The sequence below is a fragment of the Scyliorhinus torazame genome, chromosome 2 (assembly GCF_047496885.1).
Source record: "Scyliorhinus torazame isolate Kashiwa2021f chromosome 2, sScyTor2.1, whole genome shotgun sequence".
In the NCBI taxonomy this organism is placed as follows: domain Eukaryota; kingdom Metazoa; phylum Chordata; class Chondrichthyes; order Carcharhiniformes; family Scyliorhinidae; genus Scyliorhinus; species Scyliorhinus torazame.
The window spans coordinates 194244937-194257329 of record NC_092708.1 but is presented as its reverse complement, the minus strand read 5'-3'; the positions used below and the strand labels follow the sequence as shown (position 1 = coordinate 194257329).

The window sequence follows — 12393 nt, the reverse complement described above, 5'->3', positions numbered from 1 at the left end:
TTCTGGCAGAATGTACGACTTTAAAGTAGAGGACTGAACGGGTATATATTTCATACCTTCCATGGAACGTTCCTAGTTTTTAAAGCAAAATGGATTTGCTTGATTAACTGGCGGTTAGCCAAATTGGTTCAAAATGGGAGGGTGGATATATTGAAATAAGCAAAATACCGCGGATGCTGGAATCTGACACAAGAACAGAGAAAAACTCAACAGGTCTGGCAGCATCTGTCAGGAGAGAAAGCAGAAAGATAATTCTCTATCGAGCATTGATTCAGTGGAGACACAATTAAACGCTGTGACCGATCAGGTTAGTTTTCCAGATGATTTCCCTGGGTGTAGCGATAAATGCAGCATAAACCCCAGCCAGGTTGGGTTGAGTGGCCTGTTGCTCTGCAATATATCCAATGTCACTCTCTGTTATCTTTGTTAGGTAACATTTTAATTCTAATCCTGTGTTGTTTGTCCCCACCAGGCTGATAACCCACTGTTTAAGAAAGCAACCACCACTGTTTTGAACCCCAACTTCAATGAAGACTGAAGATTTGGACTGAGCTTGTGGCCGTCTTGCATGTTATGCATTGAGCAAGCCTGCGTTTTTAAAGGACTAACTTTACTGCTTATTTTACATCTCTTTTGTAAACCATAAGGTTATTTGCTTTTACTTGATACATCACCAGAAGAGACAATGTGGGGATGTGTGGAGGGGGAGGGAGGGGGGGGGGGGGTGAAGTTTCAATCCTCAAACTTTCCCCCAGTTGCAAATTCGGATCTTGCTGTCAAAACTCCCAGTTTCCCTAATCTTCCCTTGGCTCTTCTCTAACTAGCACCCTGCTTCTCTCCCCCCCCACCCCCAGTGCAAACCTGCCCTTACAAATTCCGTTTGCAGAGTTGCAAACCTGGTACTTTGTATGACAGTTTTGCTATTTCCTCCTGGCATTTGATGGCCATTTTGGCAAAAGAAATAAGATTGAATTGATTCTGTGCTGTTGGAAAATAATACATCTGCATTAGAGAATCAGGTAAGAAGCTGATATCTGCGGCCCTGTGCATCTCATCTCTGGAGCTTTGATCCTTTTTTTGTTCATGACCTATCTCCCTCTCAGGCAAGTGAATGAAGAACTCACTTCAGGATTGTTCCAAATCACAACTATATTTCTCAAAGGATGCCCAGGGGGAAATAAAAAGGTCTTTCGTGAGATAACGGAGATATAGTTGTGGTTGATCATTGGCCTCAAGCAAGTGATAGTGGTCGTCTTCTGCTGGTGATGACGATTAGCTATTATGAGTACTTCAGTTCATATATAAAGCACTTGGTCTGGTATTTTTGACATTTTAATCACCATCCAAGCACAGCTATCCCAGTCCTGTGAAATATATTTTCAATTGCATTTCTACACAAGCTGCAGCAATTTAATTTAATTTTTTTTAACTTTGTCTGTTTGTAAGATTAACATTTACATGTCAGCAATGACAGGTTGTCAATGCCACAAAAAGTGCTTCCGTTGGTGCTGTGCTAAATGTAGCTGAGGTGATGTGCACATTTAATCAGTACAGTATTATGGGTGCAGGAAACATAGGTGTAATAATTTACATCTTCCATTGTAAAGTTTACAATTGCACTTTTGTACAGAAGCATGTGTGTCCAGAGTGTTAGATTCTGTGTAAAACTTCTCTGAATGACTGTTGTACAGAGTTCACAGTGGAAACCAGGGACGCTTCATACTCGGTCCTTAATAAGTAAACTGCTGTACTGTGATAATGACAGTGCGTGGTTCAGAGCAGTGAGTCTTATTCCGTTATCACCTACTTCATCCAAGACCTTGTCACTGCACCAGGCTTAATCATGGTGTTTACACCATGGTGTCCGATTCATCCCCAGGACTCTTATCTCTTTTATGGCACTTCAACCTCCATCACATTGCTCACCATGACCATCCAGCACACACTAAGGCAGCCATACATGCCTTCACCGCTTCTGTTATGCAATGCTGTCCTTGCCAGCCATCATTTGCCATAAACCTCAGTTCATCTAAAACTCTGCTGCTCATACCCTATCCCAAGTAAAGTTATGCTGATCTGTGAGAGTAAACTCACCAACTTAAATTGATTCCAGTACCTTAACCTTGAAATGTACCTGGATCGACACCTGAGGTGCTGTAGCCTGCAGGAAATTGAGCAGCCAGTATTTATTTAATATTTCAGCTGGCACAGAGACGATGGGCTGAATGGCCGCTTCCTGTGCTGTAACTCTTCTATGGCTCTAACCCCGGAAATTTAAAGTTATCGACCCCCATCTCTCCCATTTCTTCAACGTCCTGCAGCTGTGCCATGCTTTCGCCATTCCTGTTGACTTGAGGCCTTGTGTGGACCCGCTCCACTCACCTCGCCTTTGGTGGCTGTGACCGCAAGCAGCTAGGTCCAACTCTCTTTAATTTGCCCCTCGAATCCTTCTGCTACTTTTTTTCTTCCTGGTGCTCCTGAAAAGCTCCTAGCTGTCCTTTTCAATCCTTTGGTCACTTTCTTTCTTATACTCTTGTGCTGCACTTTGTGACGCTCATCCATGCTGAAGGGACTATCTAAGAGGAAGCTGTTACTCCCCAGTGAGACAATGGCATCCATCAGTCAGGTGGGCGTCCTGGGATGTTACCTGGGGAGCTTCAGCAAATTGATGGGCAATTGAAGCATTGAAACTTTGCTCAACACTTTATAATAATCAGATTCAAGAGATTTGGAGATTTACAGTCACGGAGAAATTTATACCGAATAGTATTAAATATTCAGGAACTTTGAGAACTTGGCCGGGATTCTCTGTCCCGCCAGACCCATTTTCCGGCTTGGCGCTCTCCCGTCGGCAGTGGGATCCTCCATCCCACCAGCCGGCCAATGGGGTTTCCCATTGTGACCAGCCTTCGGGAAACCTGTGAGCGTGGGTGCACTGCCGGCGGACAATTCTGCCGCTTAATTATTTTATTGTTGAATGAATCGTCGCAAGCTTTACAGATATTCTTTACTGCTGTATAGTATTGGTAAAAAATATTTTGGCTTTAGTAAAGTAAAGCTAATTTTTTTGAAGAAAAATTATGGAAATGGATGGATTCACTTTCCCTTGAATAAAGAAAAACATAAATTTCTTGTCCTTTTTTTTTCGCCGCTCGGGTGCCATTCTCAGTGAGCTGAAACAGAACTAAGGGGTGGAATTTTTCCAAAACTTGTCTTGAGTGTCAGGTTCAGAGTGAAAACCAGCGTGCATCTCCCCAGCTGCACAGCCGAGTTTTCACTCCACAGAATCTGGGGCGGCATGGCAGTACAGTGGTTAGCATTGTTGCTTCACAGCTCCAGCTCCAGGGTCCCAGGTTCGATTCCCGGCTTGGGTCATTATCTGTGTGGAGACTGCACGTTCTCCCAGTGTCTGCATGAGTTTCCTCCGGGTGCTCCGGTTTCCTCCCACAGTCCAAAGATGTGCAGGTTTGGTGGTTTGACCATGAAAAATTGCCCCTTAGTGTCCAAATAGGTTAGGTGGGGTTACAGGGATAGGGTGGTGGTGTGGGCTTAAGTACGGTGCTCTTTCCAAGGGCCAGTGCAGACTCGAGGGGCCAAATGGCCTCCTTATGCACTGTAAATTCTATGATTCTATAGGCTTTGCGCTGACACTCTGGCGGGTCCTAATAGAGCCTGCAAGGCCAGCTCCATAGAGATCGGGGTGCCCTTTAAAGATGGGCCCCAATCTACGCAAAATATAAATTCCCCCAGGACACAGAGGCCCCCTCCCACCCATCAAGCATCAGAGCGACCCACCCTCTCACTGCGCAAGCATCGGGATGCCCAAACCATTGGGGCATGCTCCCCTGCCCTCCCTCCACACAGACACCAGGGAACCATCCCACCACGCAAGCATTGTGGGTGCCCCCCCCCCCCCCCAGGCATCATGGGCCCCCCCTCACAGTCGTCGTCGCCCCCCTCACAAGCATTGGGGCGCATCCCCCCCCCACTACACTTAAGGGAACCCCCCCCCGCAATGGGGTTTCCCCAGAGGGGCTGCACATCCCTCATCCAAGGGCTCTACTTACCTGTGCAGCCCCGGCATTGCCATCACGATTATTTTTTGTTTTGTAAACGAGCTGTGATTCATGCCAGTGTGCCGTCACTCCGGCTGGGTGGGACGATATGTTGAGGGTGGAAGTAGTGATGGTAAGCCGTATAATGATATTCAAATTTGTTATAAAATTGGTTAATCAGGCTCATGGCCCTCCTGGGTGTGGTCCTTTTTTTTTGAGGAAACATTTTATTGAGGCATTTATAATTTTAACCTTTCAACCTATTGACATTCTAAATAACAGAACGGTCCGACACACGCAAAAACCCCACAGTAACATACCCAACTTACCCCGCCCTAACTCCTAGCTACCCATATATTAGATTCCCTGCTCTTATTCTCCACTTCCATGCCTCCCCTTCCCCCCCCCCCCCCCCCCCCATTCCCCCCACCTGCTGACAATCAGTTTTCCTTAAAGAAGTCGATGAACGGCTGGCACCTCCGAGCGAACCCCTGTATTGAACCCCTTAAAGCAAACTTGATCTTCTCTGCCTGAGAAACCCTGCCATGTCACTGACCCACACACCTGGCTTTGGAGGCTCCGAGTCCCTCCATCCCAGCAAGATCCGTCTCCAGGCTACCAGGGAGGCAAAGGCCAAAATGTCAGCCTTTCTCCCCCACCTTGGGCTCCCGGATCTTCTGACACCCCAAATATTGCCAACTCTGGACTCGGACTCACCCTCCCTTCCAGGACCTCTGACATGACTTCTGAGAATCCCTGCCAAAATCCCCTCAGCTTCGTACATGCCTAAAACATGTGTACATGATTTGCCGGGCTTCCCCCACACCTGTCCTCCACCTCCACAAAAAACCTACTCATCCTGCACAGTCATATGAGCCCTGTGGACCACCTTTAACTGGATCAGGCTGAGCCTGGCACACGACGAGGATGCATTGATTCTTTTCAGGGCCTTCTCCCATAGCCCGACTTCCAACTCCCTTCCCAACTCATATTCTCACTTCATAGAATCATAGAATCATAGAATCATAGAAGTTTACAGCATGGAAACAGGCCCTTCGGCCCAACCAGTCCATGCCGCCCAGTTTTTACCATTAAGCTAGTCCCAGTTGCCCGCACTTGGCCCATAACCCTCTATACCCATCTTACCCATGTAACTATCTAAATGCTTTTTAAAAGATACAATTGTACCCGCCTCTACTACTACCTCTGGCAGCCCATTCCAGACACTCACTACCCTCTGAGTGAAGAAATTGCCCCTTTGGGCCCTTCTGAATCTCTCCCCTCTCACCTTAAACCTATGCCCTCTAGTTTTAGACTCCCCTACCTTTGGGAAAAGATGTTGACAATCTACCTTATCTATGCCCCTCATTATTTTATAGACCTCTATAAGATCACCCCTAAGCCTCCTACGCTCCAGGGAAAAAAGTCCCAGTCTATCCAGCCTCTCCTTATAACTCAAACCATCAAGTCCCGGCAACATCCTAGTAAATCTTTTCTGCACTCTTTCTAGTTTAATAATATCCTTTCTATAATAGGGTGACCAGAACTGCACACAGTATTCCAAGTGTGGCCGTACCAATGTCTTGTACAACTTCAACAAGACGTCCCAACTCCTGTATTCAATGTTCTGACCAATGAAACCAAGCATGCCGAATGCCTTCTTCACCACCCTGTCCACCTGCGACTCCACCTTCAAGGAGCTATGAACCTGTACTCCTAGATCTCTTTGTTCTATAACTCTCCCCAACGCCATACCATTAACTGAGTATGGAGTATGCCTGGTATGGAGGGTGCTAGCTATGAAGAAAGGTTTGAGTAGATTAGGATTGTTTTCGTTGGAAAGACGGAGGTTGAGGGGGGACCTGATTGAGGTCTACAAAACTATGAGAGGTATGGACAGGGTGGATAGCAACAAGCTTTTTCCAAGAGTGGGGGTGTCAATTACAAGGGGTTACGATTTCAAGGTGAGAGGGGGAAAGTTTAAGGGAGATGTGCGAGGAACGTTTTTTACGCAGAGGGTGGTGGGTGCCTGGAACGCCTTGCCAGCGGAGGTGGTAGAGGTGGGCACAATAGCATCATTTAAGATGCGTCTAGACAGATATATGAATGGGCGGGGAACAGAGGGAAGTAGATCCCTGGAAAATAGAAGACAGGTTTAGATGAAGGATCTGGATCGGCGCAGGCTGGGAGGGCCGAAGGGCCTGTTCCTGTGCTGTAATTTTCTTTGTTCTTCTTCTTTGTTCTTTGAGTAGGTCCTGGCCTGATTCGATCTGCCAAAATGCATCACCTCACATTTATCTAAATTAAACTCCATCTGCCATTCGTCGGCCCACTGGCCTAATTGATCAAGATCCCGTTGCAATCCTAGATAACCTTCTTCACTATCCACTGTGCCACCAATCTTGGTGTCATCTGCAAACTTACTAACCATGCCTCCTAAATTCTCATCCAAATCATTAATATAAATCACAAATAACAGTGGACCCAGCACCGATCCCTGAGGCACACCACTGGTCACATGCCTCCAGTTTGAAAAACAACCCTCTACAACCACCCTCTGCCTTCTGTCGTCCAGCCAATTTTGAATCCAATTGGCAACCTCACCCTGGATCCCATGAGCTTTAACCTTCTGCAACAACCTACCATGCGGTACCTTGTCAAAGGCTTTGCTAAAGTCCATGTAGACAACATCTACTGCACTGCCCTCATCTACCTTCTTGGTCACCCCCTCAAAAAACTCAATCAAATTTGTGAGACATGATTTTCCACGCACAAAGCCATGCTGACTGCCCCAAATCAGTCCTTGCCTCTCTAAATGCTTGTATATCCTGTCTCTCAGAATACCTTCTAGCAACTTACCTACTACAGACGTTAGGCTCACCGGTCTGTAGTTCCCAGGCTTTTCCCTGCTGCCCTTCTTAAACAAGGGCACAACATTCGCCACTCTCCAATCTTCAGGCACCTCACCTATGGCTGCCGATGATTCAAATATCTCGGTTAGGGGACCCGCAATTTCCTCCCTAGCCTCCCACAACATCCTGGGATACATTTCATCAGGTCCCGGGGATTTATCTACCTTGATGCGCTTTAAGACTTCCAGCACCTCCTCCTCTGTAATATGCACACTTCTCAAGACATCACTATTTATTTCCCTTAGTTTCCTAACATCCATGCCTTTCTCCACCGTGAATACCGATGAGAAATATTCATTCAGGATCTCACCCAACTCTTGTGGCTCTGCACATAGATGTCCTTGTTGATCCTTAAGAGGCCCTACTCTGTCCCTAGTTACTCTTTTCCCCTTTATGTATCTGTAGAATCTCTTTGGATTCTCCCTTGCATTATTTGCCAAAGCAATTTCATGTCCCCTTTTTGCCCTCCTGATTTCCCTCTTAACTCTATTTCGACAATCTCTATACTCTTCAAGGGATCCACTTGATCCCAGTTGCTTATGTACGTCATATGCCTCCTTTTTGACCAGAGTCTCAATATCTCGAGTCATCCAGGGTTCCCTACTTCTACCAGCCTTGCCCTTCACTCTAAAGGGAATGTGCTTACCCTGCACCCTGGTTAACACATTTTTAAAAGCCTCCCATTTACCAGCCGTCCCTTTGCCTGCCAATAGTCTCCCCCAATCTACCTCTGCAAGTTCCTGTCTGATACCATCAAAATTGGCCTTGCCCCAATTAAGAATTTTAACTCTTGGGCCAGACCTATCATTCTCCATAGCTATCTTAAAACTAATGGAATTATGGTCACTTGTCCCAAAGTGATCCCTCACTAGCACTTCTGTCACTTGCCCTTCCTTATTTCCCAAGACGAGGTCAAGTTTTGCCCCCTCTCTAGTCGGTCCATCCACATACTGAATGAGAAATTCCTCCTGAATACACTCAACAAATTTCCCTCCATCTCCCCTTTTCATCTCACCAATTGGGATCCCTTCCCACTCCCATCAATTCCTTATATATTTCCAAGACCCTCCCCTCACCAACCCCTGTTTTTGACATCAGCTTATCCTGCAGTCCCCTTAGTGGGAGGTGAGGGAAGCTTGGAACCTGCCTCCGAACAAAACCCCATACCTGCAGGTACCGCAACCCATTCCCACCCGGTAACTCAAACTCCTTCTCTTGCTCCTCCAAGCTCGGGAAACCCTCCCCAATGAAAAGGTCCCCAAATCTCTCAATTCCTGCCCCCTGCCATCTCCTAAAGCTTGCACTCAGCTCCCCACGGAGCAAACCGGGGATTGTCACAGATCGGTGACCACACCGACGCCCCCTCCAGTCTCATATGTTGCCTCCATTGCCCCCACACTATCACGGCTGCCACTACCACTGGGCTTGTGGAGTACCGAGCCGATGAGAATGGCAGAGGTGCCGTTAACAGAGCCTCCAGACTCGTGCCCTTACACAATGCCGTCTCTACCCGCCCCCTCACCGACCCCTCCCCCACTACCCACTTCCTAACCATCGCAATATTAGCCGCCCAGTAGTAATTAATAAAGTTCGAAAGGGCCAAACCCCTCTCTCCGCGCCCCCGCTCAAGAAGGACCTTCTTCAGGGCTTTCCCAGCGATCATCTTCCTAAAAAATGCCTTGGGAATAAAGATTCCCAAGGAGACACTGAAACACAAACAGCAATCTCAGAAGGACTTTCATTTTCACAGTCTGTACCCTCCCCGCCAGTGACAGCGGGACCACATCCCACCTACGGAAGTCCCCTTTCATTTGCTCAATCACGCTGCCCAAATTGAGTTTATGAAGCTGACCCCAGTCCCTTGCCACTTGAATCTCCAGATACTTAAAGTTCCTTCCCACCACTTTAAACAACACCTCCTTCAGTCTCCCCTCCTGCCCCCTTGCCTGGATCTCAAAGACCTCGCTCTTGCTCATATTCCACTTGTAACCTGAGAACCAGCCAAATTCCTCCAGTATTCCCATAATTCCTGCAATCCCTCCAGCGGTTCTGTTATATAAAGGAGCAAACCATCCGCATCGAGAGAGACCCGATGCTCCACAGCCCCCCCCCCCCCCCCCCCACTATTCCACGCTAAATGTTTGATGCCCTCAGCGCCATTGCCAAAGGCTCTATGGCCAGGGCAAACAGTAGTGGGGAGAGTGGACACCCCTGCTTGTCCCACTGCACAGACTAAAATATTCTGATCAAACCCAGTTGGTCCTTACATTCACCACTGGTGCCTGATATAGCAACCGGATCCAATCCACGAATCTCTACCCGAACCTTCCTAGGACAACCCACAGGTACCTCCACTCCACTCGATCAAAGGCCTTTTCTGCGTCCACCACCACCTCGACCTCGCGACCCCTCCGCAGGCATCATTAACACATTTAGGAGCTGTCTAATATTGGATGTCAGGTGTCGTCCCTTCACAAATCCCGTCTGGTCCACCCCTATTACCCCCGGCACACAATCCTCTATACGTGTGGCCAAGATCTTTGCCAGCAATTTAGCATCTACATTCAGCAGGGAGATTGACCTATACGACCCACAACTTTCCAGATCCTTATTCCGCTTCAAAATAAGGGAGATCGATGCCTGCGATAACGTTGGGGGGAGCACTTCCAGCTCCTTGGAATCATTAAAAGTCTTTACCAGGAGCGGCCCTAGCAACCCGGAGAAATGTTTATAAAACTCAACCGGGTATCCGTCTGGTCCCGGGGCTTTACCCGATTGCATTGCCCCAACCCGTCTATAACCTCCCCGGGCCCAATTGGGCCTTGCAAACCCTCCATCAACACCTCGTCTATCCTCGGGAACTCCAGCCCCCCCGGGAATCGCTTCATACCCTCCTCCCCGGCTGGAGGTTCCAATTTGTACAATCTACTGTAAAATTCCCGAAACACATCATTCACCCCCGCCGGACCTAAAATCAACTCCCCCCCCCCCCCCCCCCCCCCCCCCTCCCCCCCACTGTATCTTTTATTTTCCCAATCTCCCCACCTCCTGTTTCCTCAGCTGGTGCGCCAACATCCTGCTGGCTTTTTCCCCATCCTCATACACCTCCCCCTTCACCCTCCTCAGCTGTCCCTCCGTCTTACCTGTGGACAGGAGCCTAAATTCCAGCTGCAGTCTCTGACGCTCCTTCAGAAGCCCGTCATCTGTAGACTCCGCATACCTCCTGTCCATATGTAAAGTTTCACCTACCAGCCTGCCCAACTCCGCCCGCTCAGTCTTCTCCTGATGTGCCCGAATTGAGATGAGTTCCCCCAATAACCGCTTTCAGTGCCTCCCACACCACCCTCGCCGAAACCTCACCTGCGTCATTGATCTTTATATACCCCCAAATGGCCTCCCTCACCCGCTCGCACACCTCCTCCTCCGCTAACAGCCCCACCAACCTCCACTATGGGCACTGAGCCTTTCCTTTGTTGACTTGCAGGTCTACCCAGTGCCGGGTGTGGTCTGACATCACTATTGCTGAATATTCAGCATCCACAACCTCAGCCAGCAGCGTTTTGTCCAACACAAAGAAGTCTATCTGGAAATATATCTTGTGTACATGGGAGTAGAATGAAAATTCCTTACTCCTTGGCCTCCCAAACCTCGACGGATCGACTCCACCCTGTGCTCCATGAACCCCCGGAGCTCCTTTGCCACAGCTGATAACTTCCCAGACCTGGAACTCGACCGATCCAGCCTCGGATCCAGGGCCGTGTTGAAATCTCCCCCCATAATCAGTCGATGGGAATCTCGGTCCGGAATCTTCCCCAGCACCCGTCGGACAAACTCAACATCATCCCAGTTCGGGGCATATATATTTACCAATACCATGGCCATTCCCTCCAACTTCTCACTAACCATAACATATCTACCCCCCCGGGTCCGCCTCCATCTTCTCCACCTCAAATGTCACCCGTTTATTGGCCAGGATTGCCAGCCCCCTCGTTTTAAAGTCTAATCCCGAATGAAACACCTGCCCAATCCATCCCTTCCTCAACCTAATCTGATCCCCCACCTTCAGATATGTCTCCTGCAACATGGCTACGTCCGCCTTCAGTTGCCTCAAGCTATAACCTCTCCTAGGCCAGTCTTTGGCCCATATCCTGCACCTCCCCTGGCCCAGCCTCGGGCAACCACTGTTATCAACCCTCCTCTTCCTCCACTTTGAAAGTCCCCTCCCATTCAGCAGTCTAGTCGTCCCCCCACCCAACCCCCCTCTCCCTCCTATTCCCCCCATCTCAGTCTTCAGCTCACGCCCCATTTTGCTTCCGTGAACTAGCCCTCCCAGCTAGCCAGGCAGCCCCTGCCCATGGCGCCTAATATCCTACCCCCCACTGGTTCCCCTCCCTCCCGCTCTTCGTGCAAACAGTTGAAACAAAGGCAAGAAGCAAAAACAAACAAACAATCCCTCCCAAGGTCCGAGCACAAAGGCCCACCTCCCCGCCCTTTACAAATTACTATATACCAGCCTAACCTCAAACCGAACCAAAGAAAACCAGCAAGAAACAAGCAAAACCCCCGAAATAAGTCCAAACAACACAGATCCAAAGTTCTACAAAACATCGTTCAGTTCTCCTCAGTCAAAGTTCAAGAGCCTCCTTCTCTTGTCAGTCTATTCTCCTTCATGAAGTCCGCTGGCTCCTCCGACAAGTCAAAGTACCACTCCCGGCCCCCATAGATCACGCATAGGAGAGCCGGTTACAGTAGTCCAAACTTTATGCCCTTCTGGTACAGGGCCGACTTGACCTCATTAAAGCTCACCCTCCTTTTTGGAAGCTCTGCTCCCAGGTCCTGATACACCCGAATCTCGACATCCTCCCACATACACCGCCTCGTCTGCCTGGCCCACCTCATAATGCGTTCCTTGTCTAGGAACCAATGTAATCGCACCACCATCGCCCTCGGTGGCTCACCCCCCTGGGGCTTGCACACCTTCCCCAAGCAGCTCCTCCAACATTTTCCACACATACGCACCAGCGTCCGATCCTTCGATTCCCTCCAGCAGGCCCACGATCTGAATGTTCTGCCTCCGAGAACGATTCTCCAGGTCCTCCACTTTCTCCAGCAGCCTCTTCTGCTGGTCACACAGAATCCCAATCTCTGCTGCCATCGAGGTGGGCTGGTCCGCATGCTCCCCACCAGCTCCTCCAATATCTGGATCGCCTGACCCTGGCCGCCAAATTTGTCTCTACGGGATCAACCACCACCTTGATCGAGTTCACTGCCCGGGTCAGGTCCTCCACACTCTCCTTCCGTTGTTGGGAGAACTTCTCATTTAAGAAGCTCACCAACTGGTCCATCGACCACTGAGCTGACGGGGTCCAACCCTGTTCGTCCGCCATCTCCATTTGCGTCGTCCGCTCCTCACTCGCCACCACCGC

General features: G+C 49.1%; 1 protein-coding gene across 2 annotated transcripts in view; it reads left to right on the top strand.

Moving 5' to 3' along the window:
- The window catches only part of itgb2 (integrin, beta 2), a 162793-nt gene extending 159666 nt beyond the window's left edge, over positions 1–3127 (top strand). For both annotated transcript variants that reach the window (XM_072482001.1, XM_072482007.1), the window contains one exon: positions 473–3127. In XM_072482001.1, coding sequence (XP_072338102.1) covers positions 473–538 — 66 coding nt within the window. In that variant the 3' untranslated portion in view covers positions 539–3127. The remainder of the gene's footprint in view (positions 1–472) is intronic.
- Positions 3128–12393: the final 9266 nt, after the last annotated feature.